The 26,464-nt window shown below is 38.2% G+C and overlaps 2 protein-coding genes across 3 annotated transcripts in view; both read right to left on the bottom strand.

Annotated features, from left to right (window-relative positions):
- Positions 1 to 26,464, bottom strand: part of dus1l (dihydrouridine synthase 1-like) — a 658,813-nt gene that overhangs the window by 601,147 nt on the left and 31,202 nt on the right. The window lies entirely within an intron of this gene.
- Positions 979 to 26,464, bottom strand: part of cacng3b (calcium channel, voltage-dependent, gamma subunit 3b) — a 40,628-nt gene continuing 15,142 nt past the window's right edge. Inside the window, exons 2-4 of the mRNA XM_079833712.1 lie at positions 17,074 to 17,157; positions 4,431 to 4,571; positions 979 to 3,640 (exon numbers count right to left, since the gene is read on the bottom strand). Coding sequence (XP_079689838.1) covers positions 3,147 to 3,640; positions 4,431 to 4,571; positions 17,074 to 17,157 — 719 coding nt within the window. The 3' untranslated portion in view covers positions 979 to 3,146. The remainder of the gene's footprint in view (positions 3,641 to 4,430; positions 4,572 to 17,073; positions 17,158 to 26,464) is intronic.

Below are 26,464 nucleotides of genomic sequence, written 5' to 3'. Positions count from 1 at the left end.
TTCATGAGCAAATGACTCTCATTTGATTGAAAAGATTCACGAAACAGCCTTGAACTTCACTGAACTGAGAGTCCGTTTTCATTATGCACAATTCAAAACGAACCAGGCACCATTACGTCTAATTAAAAATACACATTCACAACAGCATTTTATTGCAAATAAAGGTATTCTAAAAACGTTTAAATGTTTCATATTGTCAATTGTGACCCTGGACCGCAAAACCAGTCATAAGTCGCACGGGTATATTTGTGGCAATAGCCAACAATACATTGTATGGGTCAAAATGATAGATTTTTCTTTTATGCCAAAAATCATTAGGATATTAAGTAAAGATCATGTTCCATGAAGATATTTAGTAAATTTCCTACCGTAAATACATAAAAAATTTATTATTATTTGTAATATACATTGCTAAGGACTTCATTTGGACAACTTAAAAGGCGATTTTCTCAATATTTTGATTTGAATGCACCCTCCAGATTTCAGACTTTCAAATAGTTGTATCTCGGCCAAATATTGTCCTATCCTAACAAACCATATCAATGGAAAGCTTATTTATTCAGCTATGTATAAAGTCTCAGTGGACCCTTATTTGGACTCAGTGGACTGGTTTTGTGGTCCAGGGTCACAATTTTGTTTCAAATAGGTGCAATTAATGTCAAAGTAGTATTTGTTTAGTATGTAGCCCTATTGCTGACATCAGCCCGAAAAGGAAAACCAGTTAGACGAAGCAAGTTATTACCTTTTCATGAAAGATTATGAATAAAAATGTTTTATACATATTTTTTTTGGTACTTTCTTTGGAATAATGTGCACTGATGAGACCTGTAGAGTAAGTAAATGGGGTCAATTTTGATTTCATGTTGACTTTGATATTCTTCCATCCCTGATGCTGAACCAAAACATTGTTTGTGCATTATTTCAAATCTGAGGGTCAGTTTGCACACATTTTGTGAAGAAGACAAAGAGTGCATTGTTGGCATTCTTGAAACTGACTTTATTTTTCTAAATCTTTAAATATCTCTCCGACTATTATCTTTATTGATGTAAACTACTGTATTTAAAAGGTGTGCTTTTTTCTACAGCATGTATCAAGCTGAGACTGCTGTTTTCGTAGAGAGGTCACGTACACAATGTTGCAGGCCTAAGTGGTGAGTGACAGGGCCTAAGACTCTATAGATGTGATTGGCTGAGCAATAACAGTCCTGGTAAAGAGGAGCTGATGCGAGACTGTGATGGAGATGAAGGAGCAAGCGAGCGAAAGCGATGGGTGCTCGGAGTAGGCAGAAGAGACAGGCACTAGGTGCTCTGAGAGAGACTTGAAGGGTTAAACTGTTCAACTGTGCTGAACGCACTCTGGTGGACACCTTCAAAGATGAAACACGTAGTTTTGGACCCAGAACAGCACGATTTCACAACATAAAGTGGATCCAAACAAAAGGCAACATTTACAGTAATATTTCCGGTGAGGTGGCAGATCTCTAGCATGACTTCAGTAAGCTGAATGAAATAAACTGGAGATGAGCGACTGGCTTGCATGAATCTGAAAGCTAAAGTACATGCACGTCAGCTTTTGGGGGTTCTGAAATGAGGTGAATTTCTGGTAAAACTACATTATCATAGATGTTTTATGACCTACTTCCATTTCTACCTAACTGACACATGGATTAATAATTGCAAAAGATGCAAAGGAAAACTTACGGTATATTATATCATTACATCTGGATGTGTTTTGCATACATGAATATTGTTAGGTAGAGAAATGTTTTTTTTCTTTTCTTTCAATTGAACTATTTTAAGGGCAGATTTGTTGTTTTCTCTGTTGGCTGAACTTCTTTAAAGCCCTTGTATGCTTGTTGTTTGAAAACCAAAAGCCCTTGGAGTTTAACATTAATCAGTATGATATTGATAACATTAACTAAGCAACTAAAGTACAGTATACAATTTATATTTTGTAGTTAAGTTCAGTATAGCATCGATGTAGCATTAATGTAGATAGAATGAGCAGTATATATTTTCAAATAAGTGATAAGCGTAGCGTTTGTTGTTGTGTTTGGACTGGAACCTGAAAATCCCATCAGCCCATTCAGAGGCTTGTCTATTCATGATATGTGAAGGAAGTCCAGGTACTCTGGGCAGATCCTTTTTGACTCGTGATGCCCAGCTTTTGGTGAACAATATTTTCTCTAAAAATATTTCGACTATACACAATTAAGAAATCTACATTTGGCAGCCAACTGCTTTTCTTTCACTAACAGATGAAGAAAACTCTACAGCGATAATGACCACAATATCCATATTAATAAGTACAAGGGCTTTCAATAAACCTCTTATCAAGGATATCTCACAGAAAAACTTTCGCTATATAGAATTTTTTTTTTAAATCTCAATGAAAACAATATAATACCAAAAACTTTGGTGGGCTAAAAGATCATATTTAATAACAAGCACTTTAACCCTGTTATAAAAGTTTATGCAGGGGAATCTGGGGTGTTTGAAATGGAAATATTGGGAGTAAACGTAAAAAAGAAAAAGAAAAAAAGAAAGAAAAAAGAACTGTGTGGATGGCATGCAGAGCCCGGCCAAGTAGCTTGCGGGCAGTGTGTAGTGGGATGAGTGGGGGTGATCAGCATTAGACAGTGGCACTAGTTGTGGGCTCAATTTCCGACCTGGGAGAGAAACCAACAATGTATACAATCTTGTGATTGTGAGGCGGCACTCACAGCTATGGGCTACTGAGCTGTGCATAAGGCGAGTTTCGGGACAGCCTTTCGGTTCATCTGTCAGAAGCGTGACAATCCTCCCCCTCAGAGGGCTTCACAGTTTCGCTGGGCTACCTTTGTGCACTTCAGGAACTTCCATTGGAGAATGAATGACATTGAGGAGAGGACTAGCATTCTACTCGAGTAGCCCTTAGGGGGAGGGATGTGTGACTCAGGAGAAATGACAGAAACAGTGACTGAAAAATGAGGATTAAAAGGAAGCACCAATGATCTAACAATTACCATCTATATTTATATATACTGTTATAGAAAGAGGGTTATAGCCCTGCAGGCCTCGAGTGAATTCTTCTTCCTGCTGGGGTCCAGCTCAAGTCTGTGGTTGTAACGTCTTGGCCATGGCACTTCCTCTGTGCTTATACTTTCTCAGACTGGAGTGGTCCTCCTGTTGGCCGCATCTTTGAAGTCCTTAGCGTTGGAGTTGTGAGCCTGCAAAAACTCCCTCTCGGAGTTGAGCAAGGCACCCATTGCCGCCTTGGAGGGATCCCTGGACAGGGTGTACATGGAGATGTCTGCCGCAGCGGGGCCCGTGTAGCCACTCTTTCCCATGGGCGAAGCGTCACGAGAGGCGGGCTCGCTGGAGCGGCAGCTGGAACGCCGGCGGAAACGGTAGCGGTAGCTGGGGATGCGACTGAAGGCTGATTTCTTGATCAGCTCGGTGCGGGATTTGGCACGCAGCTTCCGGTGTTTCTCGATGAACATGTGCACGGCGAGCACACCCACCATCTCGGCCATTATGAAGGACAGAGCGCCGAAGTAGAAAGACCAGCCGTATGAGTAGCTCTTCTTCGAATCGCTCTGGCCTGGGTCACCTGAATTGGCCGATATGTACACGATAATGCCGATGATGTTACTCAGGCCTGCGTGAAGAGTAAAAGGAGAGGAGAGGGCGAGAGACAGAAAGTTATGGCTCAGCACGCAGCTGTGGCTCATCATTCCGTATCATTACACAAGAATGCATCGCTTATCAGCCATGCGGAACAAAGAAAAAAAAAAAAGAACAATTGAAACATTTTAATAAGCTTTTTATCATCGCCATCATATTGAAGGATAAATAATTACCAGTTTGCAGTCGCACATTTAGATCATAACCAATAGGATGAGGCTATTCAAAGCACATTGTTGTGTACAAAGCAACGCTCAGTCATCAGCAGAGCGTTCGCTGCAATCATGAGGATTGATTCATCATAATTCAGTTCTAACGGAGGGAGTTGGGCTCATTTGTGTGCTCATGAGGACCTAATGGGGCCTTCTCTAAATATTTGACCAACATGCAGTTCTGTTTGAGGATCCCCGTCTGTCACCCCTTTCCAGGCCAGAACTACAGCAGTGGGTCAATATGCTGGCCTGCTGTTTGTTTACACTGCTCTAGCCGGCCCATCCATTTCCTTTGTCAATAATCAGAGTTAATCTGGGAAGTCAACACGGATCTGCAGAGTCTACGGGGAGAACGACATCCTAACCTGTCTGTGAACTAATCCATTTTCAACATGCTGTATTCGGAACCTGATGATACTCTCTATCATGTGGGGAAACCCAGGACTGGACAATTGACTGCAGTTCAGAAAGACTGAAACATGTTTATGCTAAAGCTAAAAATATAAACAGGCTGCGAGCACTAGCACTGATGCAGTGGCTTCAATCTCTTACCAGCAGAGACAAAGAAGATTCCAGCACTGAGGATGACATTGTGTCTGCTCCTGTAAAACTCACTGGCAGCCACACATAAACCTCCCATGAACAGAAGTCCAACGCTCATGATGGGGAAGATGCTGGACGCTCTCACCGCTCCTGAGGGAGATACAAGAAAACCCAACCAAATTAGAGTCAATATGAAAGGTACAGAGAGAGTCTCACAATTTACAGATAAATAAAACGCTTTTCATTTATGCTTAAATTGATTATTTAGAAAACAGATCATTCTGGTTCGGGATTCCGATTGAATGCAAACAGCACAAAATTATTATTATTATTATTTTTTTTATGTGTAAAAATATTGAGACAAAAAAAGAGGGATAGATTGGGGAGAATTAGCTCCTTATGGAAATAATTACAGGTTACCACTTTTAAATTAAGTTCACATTGAACATCTATATTATATTATATTATATTATATTATATTATATTATATTATATTATATTATATTATATTATATTATATTATATTATATTATATTATATTATATTATATTATATTAATTATATTATATTATATTATATTATATTATATTATATATTATTATATTCAGCAGCAGGATGCCACTCAATTTGCTTAAAAATAAATGTAATTTTGTTTAGATTATAAGTATTTTGAATAAAGCGCTCAAAGCTGTGCTAATATATAGGCCTATTAAAGGCACAATATGTAATTTAGTATTAAAATATCCAAAAAACACTAAAATATTATATATTTTGTTGACTTGTGTACTTAAATTATCCCAAATGTTTCCAAAAATGTTTAAATCCAGAGAAATCAACAATTTTAACCAGTGTAATGGCCCTTGTCATCGTGTCGCCTGTCAATGACGACATATCTGCATTACCCTCGATTTACGTAGAAACCATGGAAACACCAAAGACACTTTAATATATATTAGACAGGTGAGTGGCTGTTTGGATACCTTTATCAAAAGAAAACTAATCATTGTTATATAGCTCAGCATTTTCAATCTATAGTTTTCTTGATTTACTGCGAGTACCATGTTTTAACGATGCCTCAAAGTGGCTAAGCATAATCAGAAAGAGCTTTAGTGATATTAATACAGTATTTTCTCCACCATACAACATATTTAAAAATTAATTGCATGCCATTTAGCAACACAAGTCATCCAGCTTTTATTAATATGATATTCTAATATCGATCTAGCTTACAATGTGCAACAGATGTTTCATACCAGCCGCCGAGCGAACGCACAGAGTAACGTTATAACAACTTTCAACACACTCAAATGTATTTTAGTATGATTGTTTTGACCAAGTAAAACAGTGCTCCGTTACCTCACAATTTTAATTCGTAAAATAAATAAAGTGACCTGTATGAGTAGTAGCATGAAATTAAATTATGTGAAATTAAGTAATCAAACATAACCAGACAGCAACATAGTGTTGGCCCAGATCCGGCCCACATATGATACGCCTGGAATCCACATGTACAAGATGTGGCCCGGATCTGGGCCGACACTATGTTGCTGTCTGTGTAACTGTAACAAAGTTCAAGTTCAGGGAAGAAGGAGGCGGACATTAAATGTAACTATAATCGTAATAAACATAAGCAACAAAACGAAAGGAATGGCAGTGGCTGACTGCATCATATAAGCGTAACAAAAACAGCAACGCAAAATGTCCCAGGCTCTTGGCTGTGCCCTTGGATTGGATTGCTTTCCATCGGCTTTGGAGGTGAAGACAACAATTCCCATGATTCCACACTCATTCACAGTGTCATCATGTTGTTTTGTATAAGTGCCTTTAATTCTCTTTATTTTCTTAAAATTTCTTTAAAATAAAAATCTGACTGACCCCAAATATTTAAATTGTAGTGTAGAGTCTACTCCACTGTCTCATGCCTAAAATTGCCTTTTATATACAATATATGTAATATAAATGAATATAAATTTATGAAGCGTTTATGAATATAAATTCATGGGATATATCTCATAGGCCTACTTAATTTTGCTGTATGGAAAAAAGGTAACCTAGACATTTGGCTGAATAACTTGAGTTCCACTGAAAAAACCCCCCAGAATGTTTCAAACAACATTATGGTGAATATAGATAATTACATTTTTGGTGAACTATTCCTATAGGATTTACTGTCATACTGACTTATTTTATGATACACATTGGTTGGTATGTTTTAGATTTATGGTATAAATCAGACTGTGCTCTTCTCTCATAGATGTTAAGAGAATTAAAAAGCAATACAGAGGTATTTGGTCCAATAACCCGGCATTTGAAGGCTCCATCCCAAGTGAGACATCGGATGGTGCTCTGCCAAAAGTATCTGTGTTTAGTTAAGTCGTCGCAGATTTAAGCACTGCAACACGCAGCATCTGTCCAAAATGTCTCATACTTCCATACCAATTATTTGCGGACAGTTCTGGATCAGAAAATGCAGCACACATGGGGCTTCTCAGACTGGCTGAACCCCTCGCTCCTTCACTCTGCCTCAGATCAAGCTTGATCAGCCTCTTCAGAAACAGGATAAAAGCTAAAGGAGGGGCGTCTGAGAGTGTCAGGATCAATGTCAATAGCCTAGTTGACTGCCCTTATCAGTACGCTATTGCTATGCATACCGCAGCGCTGCAGCATTTGCCCTTCTGAGCGCTTATCCTCTAAGAAATAAATATTTTGGAACAAGAGGAGCAATCATGTCTACAGATGAAATAACCAGTGAATGTGATAGGAAAATGCCTCAGTTTAGCTTTTACGTTATCTTTTACTGCATACATGTAATATTTGGCAGTGATGTTTATATATACAACAAAGACAGATAGCTATGAAAATCCACCCTTTATAAAAACAATGCAAATCACTGAACCATTCATGCAAAAACATAACGTTTGCATGCACTGTAAAGAAATGTTACACAGTCAGACTTGCATGCATTGAGTAAGCTGACAGAATGTAATAAAATTATACATGGAAAACAAAATTGTGGGTCAGAATTGGATGTAGAATGCCAGTTTAATTACTTTTACAATTTAATTCATTCATTTAAAATGAGGTTGCAAACAATAGAAAGTTAAAGCTTGAATTGCTCATAAAAATCTTTTCATACATAGTACACACAATGTTTTTTTTTCTTCCAGAAACATAGTATGATATTAACAAATCAATGAAATGCCATCTACTTGTACTTAATTTGTATATTTTTCATAAATTAACTTTTTTCATTATAAATAATACATTAATACAGCAGAGGAATAATTAGTTTTCAAGGATGCTCTAGTTTACCTAAAATGTTGATATACTAGACCCTTTTCACATTTCCGGGTTTCTCAGAGCGGAAGTCGTACATTAAATATATATTTTTTGTGTCCCCATTTGCTCAAATACTAAAATAGCGGTAACTTTTTTTTTGTTTGTTTGGCAATTTGATAAAAGTAATATAATACAAAGTATTAGTGTTATAAATGTACATACATTAAAAAAAAAAGATGACCGTTGAATGTGCCATCACAGTCTGTGAAAAGGGTCTCTTATTTTTATAGATATCAGAAACTATATGATGGACATTTTTTATGGTGCTATTTGTTTTAATGGCTGTTAAATGCTTTGAACTTTTAATAGATAAATACTTGGAAATATATCAGGAAATAAATAGGTATAACAAGTCAAAAATATTAGGAATGGAATACAGCGTAAAACAAATATATACAGTATATACGGATTATCTGGGAATGCGACCCCTAATGGACGCAGTCAAGAGAGAGAGAGAGAGAGAGAGAGAGAGAGAGAGAGAGAGAGAGAGAGAGATAATGTCAAAATTAATGACATAATTATGTTTTCTTGCAAAACTACTGAAGTCTCTCTGTGTGACTGTGTTGAATTTCTTTGAATTGCAGTTCACTTATTCATTTTCCATTCATTCTGATTGAAATTTAAATTCAATATCATGTAGGACCTATTCAGTTCAACTTCATTAAAGGAAGCCAATTCTTCAATTATGAATTCTGAAACGTGGAGTAACGAGCAAAAATCTTTGCATTTGCCATATGAACTGTCTGATGAAAGAATACATGCCTTTAAATGTTGTTTGAACATTAAACAGATGTGCATTCACTAGCCAGGTTTTTTTTTGTTGCGGAAAAACATTTAGCACATCAAAATGTTTACCGATATAGCTGATGGAAAGGCAATTATCTATAATTTTTTGCAAATGTCGACACAATCCTTTTTCTGTCAGGATCACTATCGTCAAAGTGATAGACAATTAGCATATAATTTAGATTGGCGGTACGGTTCTGTTCTGGGCAAGAACTCCTTGCGCATCCATGTAGCCTTAGCATGGATAAGAGCAGGGAGAGCAGTGATAAACCCCCTAAGGGTAAACAGAACAGAAGCAACAATGTATTGCAGATATCATTAAAGTCAATATTAAAATGTACAATTACGGAATTTAGTCTGATTCAGGGGGAATCAGAATGCCAAATCCTGAACTAGTTTGGTTTTTGTCGAGAAAATCACGATTTCATGGGCAGGATCTGGCTTCCTGACAAATGAAAATCACAAACATGAAACTTGTTGATAAAATTATTTTACAAATACAATTTATTAATATGTAATATAGCCTAATTTGATCTAAAACAAATTAGGAAAATAAAGTCGGTTGAATCCAAAAAGCTCTAAACGAATTTTGCATGTTCAAGGTATATTGTTGCTATATGACCGAACATTTTACTGTACCAATCTTTTTTTATGGATCCTCAAATTTTGCATACAGGGCAAATGAGCTGCCCTGTGTACAAACCCATGGGCTTCGTCATATAGCCAGTTACATAGACAAGCTGTCCCACTTCACCGTGATCTTCTGATGAATATTTCCTAATTTAGTAATAGGCCTTTTATTCGTGAAAATAGTAAGCAGTAAACTGACAAATTTCACTTGTCTCATTACTCTCTGCATTTTACAAATATTTGGGATGCCAAGGATACGATATACACAAAATTATGTATGGAAACGACTCGAGGGGAGAATTTTTTTTAGCGAAACAACAAAAGTTATGCAACAATACATTTTTTTAGGGATGACGTCACTACGCACACCATTTCAATGGTAAAAGGCAAACTGGATGGAAACAGGAGACAGAACATTTGGTAATCTTTTTTTATGTACATTCATTTTTTTTTCGATAACAAAAGCAGTGCAAAAAGTAGATGGAAACTTGGCTATTGATGATCATATGGGGCCAGTTGTTTATGAAGGTAACTGAACTATGGTTTCATTGTCTTTCTACACAAATGTCACTCTCCTTCCCTCTCCTTCATTTCTCTCTCTCCTCAGTGGATCAGCAGTCTCCCATGGCACACCTCATTAATATATTGGTGCCCAAGGGAAGACAAAATACTCCTCCATCATCCAATTTTCCTGCCATCCTTGAAAAATGGATCAGTGGCCGAGCTGTGCTTAATTACAGCTGGAAAAGGGAGATATTTATTGAAGAGGATTGTACAGAGCATTAGCATGCAACCAAAGGGATGACATCTACGTCCTTGATGGGTCCATCGCCTCGCTGACAGGCAAGATCTACGTAGGGTAATACCTCTGTGGGATGACTTAAACATTTATTTGTGCTTGGCTGAGACTTCCAGTTTGAAAACTGGATGGATGGGCCTCTCTGGCTAACAAGTCGAGGTTATCAGCCTAGCAAATTCCCTGAAGTCTGTGGCACTGGACATTTTGTACACAAAGATGTGCAGGGCAGAATGTGAAATGCCCATCTGAACTCGCATGCAGTGAATGTTAGGCCAAAGGACAGGGCCCTCTGCTTCAAATGAATAACAGAGAAATTAGAACAATGCTCGTAGGGAGAGACAGCCATCTCAAGGGTAACTAAAGTACGCTATGAGAGAGACAGATAAAGATCGAGAGAATCAGAGGCAGAGAAATGAGCCATTTTGACTGCATTTCCCTTCATAATCAACTCCATATTTTTCTCACAAATGTATATTTATACTGCTCATGAATGTATTTCATTGCATTGTTTACTGTGAATGACATACCAATAGCAATATAAACAGAGAAGCGAAAGGAGCTGTAATGCAAAGCTTTAAACTATGTCTCTGGTACAGTGGCGGAGCCAGAGGGGTGTCCAGGGTGGCACCTGACTGGTCACCCTGGGTGCCACCCCAACATTTAGATTGCTACTTTCATTTCACCTCCTATTGAAAAAATCATTTATATTGACGTGCGGCACAATGTTCTCGCTTATGGAAAGATATAATATACAGTAGATTGCCCTTTCTGTTTCCGTTGTGCAGTCTTACAGCAAAACACATCGAAGCCACATTTTTTCATTCTTGAAGTGAACTTGTTTGCCTGTAAGGTGATTCGATTTACTGTTTTGCATTGCCTCCTTGAACATGAGAACGCGATGCGTCTGGTGCACGGCATATAGCGCTTCATCAATAGCGCAAACACAATAAGCATAAAGGTATTTAATTTGGTCTTAACGTGAACGCAGCCTACCTCCTGCCGTCTGTCATTAAAGTTAATCAAAGAACAAAAATCACCCATTGATCTTGACTGAATAACTTTTGTAGCTATTTTTTTTAACATGCATTAATCTATATTTAATTTATACAGTGAAGATTATGCAGTTATATTTTTCGTTTGATTCAGTTTCTGTACCTGAATTGCTGTTAGACCTGAAACTTAATTCTTAGCCCTGTTTTTACTTTATTGCTGACTGTTCACTTGTAGTCAATAATGTTTTAAATTTATAGTATTAGGCTTATCTTACCTAGTAGTTTTTGATGTGGAATCTCAGTTGGAATCGAGAATTGTGAAATTTCACTGGAATCTGTGCAATTTTGGTTGCTTATTTATTAGAATACAATGTTACATCGGTCAAAACAATGAAAAGAAATAAGTATTACACATAATATTATTTCACACATTCACGGTCTATATGGACCCCCCAAGCCTTGGCCACCCCCGGCCACTCCATGTATAAAAGTCTAGTTCCGCCACTGCGCATCAGAGGCAATAAGTGCATCGCATTACGTTTTCAACGACTTGGTTATAATGTTTATAGTAGCTATGTGTATAGTAGCTGAGCTTTTTCTGTCATTTGGCCAAAATCTCATGTTATAAAAGATGAAGTGCTTTGCTATTTGAGACAGTATTGGCTATAAGATACTCTTCTCCACTTCTCAAATACATAGAACATAGCCTTTGTAGGGTACAGCGGGGCTAAAGGCACCACAGAGAAAAATACTTTTTTGATTTTATTTTCCTCTAAACCACTAGATGGCACAAAAACTTGCAGCAGCACTTTCCAATACATCCGCTTTTCAAGATGTGCATGTGGAAATTTGTCTGATCCTTGATATATGGGCTGCATCGCAAAGATGATTCTGTGCTAATTTGATCTAATATTCGTTTTTTTTTTTATGTTGTAGATTTGATGAGAATCGCTAAAATGACTGAATAGTAAGACAAAGGTCTTGATTTTTTTTTTGTTCAAGCTAATTAAAGCTTAAAGTTTTTCAATAACAGAAGAATATGAGAAAGTATGGTATTCGGGGTAAAAGGCACCCCTGCTGTTGGGGCAAAAGGCACAATAATTAACATGATAATAAATAACTGGCTGACTTTTCATGACATGGTTCGATTCAGATGGTAAATATCATATATTAAGTTGGGTGTCCACCTTTGAGATAATAACCATATTTATAATTGTATTAATCATATAATACATTATGATTTGATGTTACAACTGTACATATTAAATTATTAAAGGATCTCATTCAATGTTTTCAGAATCTTTATTATATTTTTTATATTTAAAAAAAAATGTGTTTATGTATTTTTTAAATATATTTGTATATTAACATAACATTTTAATGAACAAATTTAATTATCATATATCATATTAAATTATATTATTTTATCAAATAAACAGAAAATTGTGCAAAAAACAAAGTGATTGTTTTGAACAAGTATTAACTTAGACATTATTAAAAACACATTATTTTAGATAAAGTATTTGTATCAGTAATGTGTGCCGCCTTCACCCACTACATTTATACGATTTTTAAACAAAATAAACCACTTTTATTGTTTGTCTTCACACAACATCTGTTGCTATAATTGTTCAATATTTTTTCTGCAATCATACGCTATGGCAATAGTGGACATAGTGGTGTGCCTTTAGCTCTGTTGTACCATATATACGTTGTTTCTTGAGTAAAGAAAATTCTGTACTCCGGACAAGACCTAGAGAAACTCGTTCATGTTTTTATCACCAGTAGGGTGGACTATTGTAATGGACTTCTCACCAGCCTTTTTTCCCAAAAAGACCATTAGACAGCTGCAGCTCATACAGAACGCTGCTGCCAGGACTCTGAGCAGAACCATGAACATATGACCATATCACACCAGTCCTCAGGTCTTTACATTTAGAATAGATTTTAAAGTATTATTACTGGTAAATAAATCGCTTAATGGTCTAGGACCTCATCAGGATCATCAGGATCAAGTCAGTTAGAAATGCCAAGGGTTCACTCAAAGCAAGGAGAGTCTGCTTTTAGCTATTATGCCAGCCGCAGCTGGAACCAGCTTCCTGAACAGATCAGATGTGCTCCAACAGTAGTCACTTTCATATCCAGACTCAAAACGCATCTGTTTAGCTGTGCATTTACTGAATGAGCACTGTGCTTCGTCCGAACTGCTTGCAATTTATTTTATATTTCAATTTAACCCTGTTTCATCTATGCATCGCTTTACTCTTTTCATCGTTACATTTTTTTTTTAAATTCTCATTATAACTGTTTTAATTATACTTTTTATTCTAATTTTAATTTTTTATTATTTTTTATTATTTTGTTAAGGCTGTCAGGGTGGAAGAGGTTGAGAGATGGGAGAGCGATAAACCGAAATCCCTCCGGCGCGAGGACTATCCGTTTAGATCTGCTCTGCCGGATAGATCTGTATAGTCTTGGTGGTGAGAGGAAGGACCGCGTAGATCCGCTCTGACGGTCAAACAAAGTGTTGATGGGAATATTCCGTTTTGACAATTAATATTTGACAAAAAATTTATAAAGAGACCCCTGTGATGTTAAATAAGGTAATAGCTAGGTAATAGCTAGGGGCTCGTCCGGGATATTCCCAAGAAACACAGGACTGAGAAGTCCTCCTCCATCACAGGTAAGTTGTCTTTCTATGATTTCCTGTGGTGGTAGGATTGATTGATTGATCCCATAGAAGGTAGAGATAGCCCTGGTGGTCCAGTCCAGAAAGATTTGTCTGTAAGGGTAATGTTTAAATGCACAGTTACCTGACAAATATTTTTGAGTACTCCCTCCAGAGTGCGAGGAAGACCCGTTTAGATCTGTTCTGACGGGTGAAACATTTTGAGATAGCCCTCCAGTTAGGCCAAGAAGATTTGTCTGCAAGGGTACTGTTTAAACGCAAAAGTTACCTGACTTCCAAAAGTCTTCCACTCCAGATAGGGGTTATACTATATATATTTTTTTTATTTTATTCACTTATGAATATTTTAATTCTATTTCTGTGTAAAGCACTTTGAATTGCCACTGTGTATGGAATGTGCTATACAAATAAACTTGCCTTGCCTTGCCTACTTGTTCAAAGAACCAGTTCTTTATTTACCCTTGCACTGCAAAAAAGCAGAGACGTGTGGCACTTCATTCACTATAGAGGTGGGTCGAGTTAATATGAGGTTTTGCCGACAGTTTGAGGATCCAATGGAGTCACGAGGTTCCTTCACAAGCTCTTTTTAATACGTTTTATTGGTTAAATATTTGCAAAACCCACAGACAGATGTAAAAGGTTTCTACCCGACAGTGACAACAAAGTCACCAACTGATAAACACGAAAAAGCACCATAAAGTCGACAAGAAATAAAAAGTCACCCAATGTATTAAAAAAATGAATGTAGGTGTTTTTCCTAGTTCATTTGTGCACTCTAAGTGCTATCTAGCAGATCTATACGAGAACACCGTAAAGATCTCAAACCCTCTTAAAAAGACCCAGAAATGATCCATACTCAATACTCAGACCACCACTCTTTTGAGGTTCAATTGAGTCCCCTTTTAACTTCTGGTTCACTTTAACTGGCCTGTTTGGTTCATATGTGAAAATACCCTTAGTCACCTTAAACCCCGCACCTCCACAATCGACTGCAAGCTCACATTCATTTTTGAGTGCAAAGCCCACATCTCAAAATCCAATCATATCCAACAACCGATGCATAGATCCAAGTCCCCACCCCACATTTATTCTTTTTCACTAATCTGCACATGATGATATGGAAGAAAAGATCTGTCGCTACTGCCATTTCAATGTGACTAGAAAGTAATCTATCTAAGTAATCTAAAGAAATGTGACTACATTCTAACACAGGGGGCTTAACTAGGCCATGGTACATTGCAGGGATGGTTATCATTTGCCCACACTTTGGTATATTTGTCAAAAGTGTATATAATTAAAAAAATATTATTATTATCATTAATCATTGATTAAATCGTTATTATGCAAATAACATTATAATTTATAATTGCACCTCTAAATGCCTGTTAATGTAAAAGGTCTAATTACAGATGTCCGGGGTGTATTTATGGGTCATTAGCAGTATTGTGAGTATTCCCTCTCCAAACATATTTATTTAAATTATACCCGATTGATTTGCCTGCTTTTTTATAAATGGACGTCACTGAGAAAACCATTGGTAATTTCTTTATTTTCCACCCCTGCAATTTTAATTTACATAATTTTTTTTAATAAATAAATTTGGTTGGATGGTGGGGGATACGCGAAAATCATTAAAGTTACATGTTAAGACAAATAAAAGTTAAATAAAACACTGGTCCCGTTTGATGCTGCACCATCAAAGGTAGCAATAGTTTTCTCAGTGATGTTCATTCATGCATAAAATATTCTTCAAAATGTTTTACTTCTGTGTTCCATAGGAAAAATCCAGCATACAGGTTTAATACAGGAGTAAATAATTAAAGAATTACAATTTTTGGGTAAACTATCCTTTTAATGTGTCACTGTATGAACTGCATCCGATATAATCACAGGAATCTTCTGGACGCCTCATGATAAATTAAGTAATTGACATATGCATTAAAACACGCAAACAAATACGCACAACTGAGCGAACAAACATATTCCAAGAATGTATTTACATAGGGGAGCCAGTTAAAGAAGATGTCACTTAAATATTACAACCAAATGGCCACGGCAGTGTAAAGGCTTGTGGGTAAGCATGATTTATCACTAAGCATAAACCATGACATGCTTGAATGCATGCATCTACTTTGTTCGGCTTCAGTCACCAAGCAATTTTAAGACATGCTGCACCTAATCTATAAGATGGTAAAAAGTGTAGAGGTCATTGCAAAAACTGAAGAAACCCAGCAGGACTAAACAAGAAAAATCCATCTCACCAATATGACCCTTCTCTATGCAGTCTGGGTGATTGTGAGACGGTTAAGATGTGTGAGAGAGCTGTGACTGTGTGTTTGGTGGACTTCTGAAAGTTCTCTCTGGGTTGGATGGTTTAGTCAAGCATACATTCATATGTCATTTGATGTTTATATGCTTCATAAGAACACCATTTATTCAATATATAATATTGTTGTATGCTACTACTATCATTCAAAGTTTGGGGCCAGTAAGATTTCTTAATGTTTGTCTCTTAATCTCTCTACTACTGCATTTATTTGATCAAAACTACTGTAAATACTGTAATATTATGAAATAACTATTTTTGAAAAAACAGCATTTATTTGAAATAAAAATATTTGTAGCATTATAAATGTCATTACTGTCACTTTTGATCAATTTAATGATTCATTTCTGAATAAAAGTATTCTTTCTTTAAAGAAATCTCACTGACCCCAAACTTTTGAATGATATATTGACCCTTTCCAATAAAACCAACATACATAGTTTATTTTAAATAACATTTATGCATTTATATAACTTAAAAAATTATATACAGTAACAATCATATTTTGTGTATCTTTTATTTTTTACAACTAACTTTTCAGCGATTGTTATCATTAACAAAGACCTTCTCATAAATGTGCACCTCAAAGAGCGCTTGCTAAAAATTGCGACAATGTAATTTTAAGTTTGTTTTGATTCAGACAGGACCAATAGTGATGATGTCAGAGTAGGTGAGTTATTTGTAATTAAACAATTACTAGCACTTTGACCCATTAAAGCAATTTGTGGGCCATAATAGGTAGGCGTTATCACACTGACCACAAGATCAGCCAATCACAGTGACATGGAGGCAGTACGACTTATTGCTTGTAATTTACCATTCCCAAGCCCTCACATTTATGTCACAATGGGATCTCTGTAAGACCCAAACAGAGCTAAAAGAGAGGCTGCCTCCCTCTGTATCTGCTGGTATCACTGTTGGACAGTGTTACTTCATAAAAATGAGTGATTTCCACAGTATTTGAGCTCCTATTTTGAAATATTAGTTTTTTTGTAGTCGATTATTTTTTCATCTAATTTATTTTGAAGAGTTGCCTTGCCTTGCCTCCTCAGAGGAAATGCCCCTGATGTGTGGTGTTTTGACAGACTTACGTAGTAAATACTCTGCTGCATCCTGCTCATAATCTGCATCCTCCGGAAAGTGGTCAATCTTCTTACAGACACCTCGAAATGTTCCTGTAGCCATGAAGAACAGAGAGCAGAGGAGAGAGAGACAGGGTAAAATACCATTAGTCTATTTTTTTGCATGCATGTGTTGGAGTGCATACAAATAAGTAAAAGTGTCTTGGTGTGTTTATTTTGCTGGATTTTCTCATGCATTTATCAGGTCAATGAGCACAGTCCTAGTAAGCTGCTTGCTATGTATTTGTGTGTGTGTGTGTGTGTGTGTGTGTGTGTGTGTGTGTGTGTGTGTGTGTGTGTGTGTGTGTGTGTGTGTGTGTGTGTGTGTGTGTGTGTGTGTGTGTGTGTGTGTGTGTGTGTGTGTGTGTGTGTATGTGTGTGTATATGTGCACGTATGCATGCCTTCTTGTGCATTCACTGACAACCCGTTCACTCGGCTGTGCGCTCAAGATGACAAATGAACAAAAATAACGTTTCTGCCCTCGGGCATAACATGTGACCGGCTAATGAAGAGGTTTATCGTACCAAATACGTGTGCCCTATGTAGGGGGAAACCATTCTGACACATGCTGTCACATTCTCCTCTGCAGTAAAGGAGAAGTACACAGCTCAAACACTCGAATTGTGTTTGAAATGTTTCCATTTTAAGCAATACTGCATCAATTTCTCTGTAGCTAATATCAATGTACAAAACTGTTAAAACACAAAGTAACTGGTAAAATGGTAAATACTTAACCCCTATTTTATGTTGAGATTACAGTTTTTATTTTTGGGGTTCCAGAGATCCTCATTTACATAATTTAAAATAAAACCAACCTCTTATTTTCCATTCAAATTCTTTTGAGGCGCCCCTTGGACTGAATCAAAGCCCATCTGAAAGATATTTCTGAAACATTAGCCCTCTGTTTTATCATAAAACTATAATGTAATTCTCGAATATGTAACTGGCATCCATTTCTATGCAGGCTCAATTTGATCACAGAAAAAAATACACAGTTAAAAAATATTATAAAATAGTCAGGAGTGTATTTGTGTCTACAAATATCACCATCATCACCAAAATCTTTTTACTTGGAAATACATAAAATTACATGACAAAATGATTGAATACTTAATATAATAATATTACTAATAAACAATAAATGATAAATAAACTATATACAAATATCAAAAAATATACAGTATATAAGTATAAAATAAATAAATATTTCATGTTTAATTGAATCTGAAATACAAAAAAGTACAAAAAATGTCAGAATAAAGTATCAACTGGAATTAGTATTCAACTGGAAGTATTTTTCACAACTATTAAAATGGCATTGGCATCTCAGACCACAAACAGAACATGAGGGTTACGAATCGGCCATTGAAAAACCCATAATTGAAAATGAATATGAAAACAAATAAGGGTTACGAATCGGCCATTGAAAAACCCATATTGAAAACGAATATGAAAACGAATAAGGGTTACGAATTGGCCATTGAAAAACCCATATTGATCAACTAATAAGAACATTGTGGTTCCGACTCTAAATTAATATTGAACACGCAGCACCCAAAGAATCTGCGTAGACCAACTTCATGGTTTTATTTTTCATGGGTCTGCATTTGTGTTTGTGAGTCAATGGAATGCTTTTAGCCATTTTGTTTAAGAAAGAGACAGAACAGGTCTCTGTGGTGCATAGTGAGGGCTTTCAATGATTCAGAGTGAATCAGGGCATTCGGGCTCCTTCAGAAATCCCCTCTGGCTCAGCCCGCAGCCCTCTCCCACCATCACTGTCTACAGGTGACCTGACAGACTGGCCATTCAAATCCATTCAGCTCTATTCACTCCCTCAAACACACACAAACAGTGCCTGCTCATAACAAGGAGATGGAGGGAGATCAGAAAACGAGTAGGCGATAAAGGCTCTGAGAGAGGGACGGTTATTGTCATGGTGACTGTGACTGCTGTGACGTATTTATGCTTTGAGTGGGAAGGGCTTGAACATGATTTGAGTCCTCAGATATTAAATAAGTAGAATTTTGATAAGAACGGAAATTGATGTAAAAAACACCTCACTGATCAATGACTTCACATAGAGCTTGCATCGTACAATATTAAAGAATTACGAAGAATTACAAAGTGCTTTTGTGTTTTTGTGGCACTTTGTGAAGACAGCTTTTATCAAAACAGCCTTGTATCACAATATGAGCAGCTGTATGTAATGATAACAGTATATATTATTATGTACAATGTACTTTATTTTTTAATTTTGCCAGAAATTCATCAATACAATATTACATATTATAAAAAATAAATATATTAAATGACAATCTACTCTATAAAAAACTTTCTCATTTCTGTTACATTGTAGTACCACAAGGCACAAAGCAGAAAGAATACAAAGTTTATTTAATAAACCAGGAGAATACGGAGGAGAAATAACCAAGGCAAATACACATCTAACACTGACGATGGCGAACACTGAACAGAGAAAACTAAGGGCTTATATACACAGAACTAGATAAAACTAGCTGGCAGAGGGAAAGACCATTGAGGATACGATGGAGGAAGGAGCCAGGGAGGGGATGATGGAGGAAGGAGCCAAATGAGCCAGGGTGGAGTCAGAGTTCTGACCACCAGTTATGGCGCAAGGAGAGTTGGAGCCGAGGAGACACAGACCAGGCAACACTGTAGGTCCAGAGGGAAGGTGGAGCCTGACGGAGCCGAAGGGGTGGAGGGATGAAGCGAAGGACAAAGCACAGCTGAAGGCCCAGAAGTACATGGCGCAGGCAGAGTGATGACTGACCAAGGCAGAGCCGGAGAGACGAGGGAGCCCGGTGAAGCTGTAAGGAAGATGGTCCCAGGTGGAGCCAAGGGAGGGCGGAGCTAAGGTGGAGCTGACTGGTCGATGGGCTGAGATGGAGATATGGGCTTGGCGGCCCGAGGAGGAGCCAGGGGACCCACTTGCCAAGCTGGAGAATAGAAGACCCAAGGCATATCCATGCAGCAGAGTGGAGCAAACAGAGGTGGAGCCAAGGAACTGAAGGGAGCCAGCACACGAGGGGCTTAGGAACTGGCTGGTTTCCGAATAGGAGGAGGGAGAGGGAGGCTGGGTGGGACCATCAGTGATGCAGGAGACTTAGTGCCGGGCAAGACCAGCGGTGACACAGGAGACTTGAAGCTGGGCGGGACCAGCGGAGAAGTAGGACACCTGGAGCTGGGTGGGACCAGCGGAGACTTGGATCCAGATGGGAACAGCGGGGACGCAGGAGTCTTGGAGCTGGGCAGGACCAGTGGAGATGCAGAACACCTGGAGCTGGGCGGGACCAGCGGAGACTTGGAGCCGGACAGGACCAGCGGAGACGCAGGAGTCTTGGAGCTGGGCGGGATCAGCAGAGATGCAGGAGACTTGGAGCCGGACAGGACCAGCGGAGACGCAGAAGTCTTGGAGCTGGGCGGGATCAGCAGAGATGCAGGAGACTTGGAGCCGGACAGGACCAGCGGAGACGCAGGAGTCTTGGAGCTGGGCGGGATCAGCGGAGATGCAGGAGACTTGGAGCTGGGAGGGAACAGTGGTGACAGGAGAATAACCTCTTTCAATTCCCCAAAATATTTCACAGAGACCAGATGCAGCTAACCCTCAGCGGCTGGTGTGTAGGTGGGGCCTAATACTCCACAAGTACTCTACATGCCCTAATACTCCACGAGTACACCCACTGGGATGGACGATGTTGTTGGCTCACACATCTGGTCAGACTCTTCGTTGGGCTCAGGTTCTGGGACGATGATAGGTGCAGGCGTCCGCTCTGGTGATGGCATCGCGGCAGGCTCGGACTCTGTGTCTGCGCTGGGCTCTTGGGTTTCGTCTGTGAATTACATTGAAGGGCGGCTGGCTGGGCTCTGGGTCCCGAGTGGGGTTTATGGGCGAAGACATGAACGATGGGTAGAAATGTTCCAGGCATCAAAGAATGCCTTCTTGCCATGTTAGGTTATCCAATTCTGGCAGATCCAGTTGGTTATAATAGTTTGCTCTGATCCATTAAATCGATTTTAGTGTGGCATCAACCAGAAAGAAGTGCTGTGCCAACACATAAAACCAGGCAGAATAATTCAACAAAGAACTTCCTTCATGAGCGAGAGCAATAAATATTGCTGCTTTATCCATTTTGTGGTTCGTTGTTCTGTCACGTTATATTACAACAAGGCACGAAGCAGAATCAATACAAAATTCGTTTTTAAAAAATCAGGAGAATACGCAAGAGAATAACCAAGGCAAATACACATCTAACTTTTAAACGCACTAGAAACAGGTGCGTAACTTAACAAGGAACCATGGAAATTAACAATGAATGAGAACACATCATGGAAAACAAAACAAAAACAACCAACATAGTGAAAGGAAACATAATTAAACATAACCCTGACAATTTCTCAGTATGCATAAAAGTAATGACTTTTTTGGAGGAAATGTTGTGTCAATAAACAAACAAAATTGTCAATAAAATAATTTGACAATGCAACAAGTCTTACCTGGTCCTAAAAATATACCTAATTTTCTAAATATATATATTTTTTCTTTTGATTTTCAGGTGATATATGATCCAGGCATTTCTTTGTAAGATTTACCCCCTAACATTATAAAACAAATAGTTTTAGCTGTCCGGATGAGTCACATTCAAAGCCGTTTTAATAGCCTGCCTAAACGCACACACATACACATTTACCTAGCTGTCTAAATGGAGGGTGTGTTTCAATCAGCTCCCCAGTTCAGTAGTCAGGGCATGTGCTGTCTCAATCGTAAAATCCTTCCAGTGGACTGAAACGTCCTCTCCCTCAAAATCCCACAATGCACCGTAAAAACCAGGGAGCATCGATGCTCCTTTAAAACATTTAAATTGTGTCATCATTTACTTACCCTCAAGTTGTTCTAAACATGTATGAATTTCTTTCTTCTGCTGAACAGACAAGAAGATATTTTGATGAATTTCGGTAACCAAATAGTTGGTGGGCCTCATTGATTTCCTTATTATAACTCCCACCGCCCACCCCCATACTATGGAAGTCAATGGGGTCCATCAACTGTTTGGTTAACCATATTCTTCTTCTTTGTTCAGCAGAATAAATAATTTACTACAAATAATATAACATAACCCTAACCCAAAAAGAAAACCTGCAGTTTTTACGAAAAACCTTTTACGATTAAAAAAAAAAAAAAAAAACTTGTTTGAGGGCATGCCCAAAAGCAGGTTTTGTCCGATTTAGCTCTTCTGGGTACAAATTTGTCCCCAAAACATGATTAACAGCAGTAGTTTCTAGTTCTCCTGGCTAATGTCAACTGAAAGACAGTCATCTCATATCATATTTCAATAAATCACCTGTCCACTGCCTGTGTCCACACTTATCTGTCTGGTGTAGTGTGAAGTACAACCAGGCCTCTCCATCCTCCAATGAGCTGCGATGGATTACAGCAGCACTAAAAGCATCATAAGACCCAGCCGTTGCTTTTACCTACAATCACTCAGATTTAGAGCCCTACTCTTTGTCTCCATTTACATAACACAAACATACAGAATGACTGCATGTTTGTCACAACTTCAGTTGCGGACCTGTCAGAGTGCCTCACCGGAGGACGGGTGAATGCATTAGCAAGGAAGTATTTCATTAGCTTTTATCTCTGTGTTTACTATCATTACAAACAGCCTCTGAATAAATAAAAAGAACACTGATGCTATTAGCTGAAAGGCTCCCCTGTAAAAACGCCTGCAAGGAATACTTTGTATTGGAATTAAAAGTCCTAATTTGGTTTCTATGCTGACTTCAGGATAATCTGATTAGGAAATTCGAACATCGTTTCCGTAAATTCACATGCCAAAAAAAGATGACCTGTGTTGTTGTCTGCAGGTGGAAAGACTTGTCTTCATCAGTACTTTGAGGTCTCATGACCCTTTTGTCTCAGGACCCTCTTAAAACAATTAGTCACATCTGAGTCTCTGTTTCACACTTTAAGCTAATGGAGTGCTCATGCTCAATAGAGACGCTGAGAGAGAGAGAGAAAGAGAGCGAAGGGGGAAAGCAAGTAGTTTACAGTCAATATTGAGGTAAAATCACCAGAGACATGTTTTCAATTAAAGGCTACCCTTGTGCGGATTAGAAAACAACTCATCCGGTTGTGTTGATTCGAGCCACTGGGTCTCCGCATCGGAGAGAAGGTGAAAAGAGCGCCGAGTCCCGTGGGTCGGGGGCTGTCGCCGCACTGACACACCTCCAGTTTGAATAATTCAACAGAGATCTCCTCAAAGGTGACAGCTTTGTTGGATGAGACCAGAAAGATTAAGGAACTGATGGAGACATTTTCCACCCGGCCCTCCCTTCTTCCCTTCCTCCTCTTGGATTGTGTTGCCAGTGCAGCTCTCTGGCCCATTCAGCACACTTCTAACAGATAAAGCGACACTTTTATAAAAGGAAAAAGAGAAAGGGGAATAAAAAGGGGCTTTTGTGTTGTTCTGCATTGCTACTCTCGTCCGCTAGTCCTCTGTGGCCGGCAGTGGGTGGCTGTGGGCACAGTGAAGAGCACTGCCACTGGAGCTCCTCTGATAGCACACGGGCTGCCTGCCTCGCTCTGATTGACACACGGTTAGTCACACTTCAGAGAAATACATGCTCAGCTTAATTTGCCTATGCATTCACCCTCAGCTTAAAGGGAACTTACAGTCAAAGTGTAAAGACTTCATTTGTGCTGAACAGAGCGATGGAGCAGAAGTCAGCATTTCCATAAAATTTCCTGTCAAGCAAGATTTCACCCTGTTTCTGGAATATGATGGCCAAATACATCGATGACTTTAGTGGCAATCTCAAAGCCTTTCTTTTTAGTGTGTTCTACACGCGAAGAATATTATCATTTTCTTATCATTATAGCTGTATTCCAAAACGTCACTACCTACCTAGCATTTCAAAGCATTATACACAAAAATGCTGGGGTTGTTTCAACCCATGGTTGGGTTAAATATGGACAAATCCATACGTTTGGGTTTGTACATATTTTTTAGGGTGTAGGACACTTAGAGGGCATTCACACAGAACATGCTTTTGTATTTAACTGGGCTGCTTTTCCATTGCTTTTCTAAACGCGTTAAACACGAACATGTTTGACTGCTGCACTCGCGTCTTGCGTCTTTTGCAGCAAAAATGTGGCGCTCAAGTTTTTTAAAACAGACTATTTTACTCAATATTTCTGTGTTATGTATTTTGTGTGCTTTATGCTAATACTGTGAATAACATCGGGAAGAATATCAGACTGATTCGAACCATTAACCAGACATTTTAAACTATTCATCAAAAGAATCGACTTGTTCAGTGGGCTACACTGTACTGTATGTTTTTGCTTAACTAAAAAGGACCAAATACATAATAGCACTTTTTAATGAATCAGACCACACTGGTTACTATATGTTTGTCTTTGAATTATCGCCATTGGCTGATTAGTTTTTCTGTTTGGCAAGTATCAGAAGCGGATATAGTTTTATTTTGATGACAGCACCTGAATGCAGATGCACAGGAGCTTACATTCTACATATTAAGAAGTTTACAGTCTTTGTTTAACAGTTCTTTCAAAAAAATATTTGATAGAACTGTTTAACAAAGAAAGTAAACGGTATATGAAAAAGGATTACAGTGTTTGTCTTATGATTAATAGTAGCACAAAGGCAAATGCTCTTTTATATACCGTTGGCATTCAGCAAATACACATTTATATAATTTGAACAAGTCTTTGAATAGCTAACAAAAATGTAATTCCACATCTTGCAAACTTTGTTCCAGTGAGCCTTTGGCATTTGTTGCCTGCCAAAAAATATTTTCCATATAAATGCATTTTCAAATTATTTATTTCTAATTTTGTAAATATTACGTAAAATAAATATACAATTCATTGCATCAATTGTTAGGGTAAGAGTGGGGGAAAACGCCCCTATGCGGGGTAAAACCAAGATATGTTTTTTTTTGTTGCTATGGACTACATTGACCAGAGTGATGTAGAAGTTTTCACTGCAAAGCTTACACTGGTGATGTACCTGAGAGAAAACAGATTTTACGTTAAGTGATATAATTTTTTACAGGAAGAAAACAAGTGTTTTAAAGATTGTTGTTTTGCAGAACATCACAGTTATATGAGAAGAGCAAGGCCTGTAGTTAGGGAGTACTTGTTATTTAAGGAAAATATAGGCTAATTATAGTTTCAGAATGACAATTCTTTCAAACCTAGCCTGTGGGGTAAAACGCCCCCTAGCCACTTGGTGTAAAGCCCCCAGTATCCAACTATTCCCATCATAATTACTGTAGTTACCATGTTCTGAACATCACATTCTTAGTTTTTCTATCAAATGTAATCTAATTAGGTGGTTAAATAAAAATATTTGGGCTTTAAAATACCTCACATTAGCATCAGCTAGCTAGTTAGCCAGCTAACAATATATTTTTTTTAAAGTTTGATTTTCAAAATGGTTAATTAATAAATATTCATATTTATTTACTGATATTTTGGCTTGTCTTTTTAATTTTAAGCTAAAACATGCTTGTACTCTGCTTTTGCTGTAAACATATAAAGCAAATTGCTTTGTCAGAGTGGAGGGCATTTTCCCCAACATATTTTGTTGATCCTGGAACATTACCCGTAAGTTTTTCCTAAAATCAGAGGGAAATAGGTGAATAACACTGATGTAGAAGCATCTAACCTTGGTTATAAGCCGAAACTTGACATAAGCCGCGTTTCCACCGCAGGAACTTTCCCCAGGAACCAGGAACTTTGGGGGGGAACTCGGTGTGTTTCGACCGCAGGAACCAGGGTCTAAATGAAGTTCCGGGTAAATATTTCCCCCTCCAAACGGCCCTGCTCGCGAGGTGGCACTTTTCCAAAGTTCAGGAACTTTCGGGGATGGAACTTGGGTGCCGAACATGCTGGTTGGTTGAGCTCACGCTGCATTTTATTTCAACCAACATTTTTAAAAGTCTTTTGTGAGGTTTGTTCTGCGTTCAGTAAATATCAGTCTTGCTCTTTCTGTCTGATGGCGCGTGTTGTCTCAGCAATCGCACGGTCTATTGTCTGTAATAGTCGATAATAACATACGTTATCTTATTTTAAATCTAGCTTTACGAGTTTTCAGAATACGCTTTAGTATCAGTGCTCATCTCTTTCCTGCCGTTTTGTTAATTACCTCTTTAGTAAACCAATACGGTGACTGGGAGGAGCAGTCACACGCAGTCCAACATCTCTGGACTAATTTGCCTAATCTTTATGGTACTTTAGACCGCAGTGGAAACGCAGACAGTAGCAAGTAGCAAGGGGGGGGGGGTTCCTGCAAAAAAAGTTCCTGGTACAAA

Source organism: Gobio gobio (genome assembly GCF_949357685.1).
Source record: "Gobio gobio genome assembly, chromosome: 1".
NCBI classification, from domain to species: Eukaryota; Metazoa; Chordata; class Actinopteri; order Cypriniformes; family Gobionidae; genus Gobio; species Gobio gobio.
This window is presented reverse-complemented; position numbering and strand designations above follow the sequence as displayed.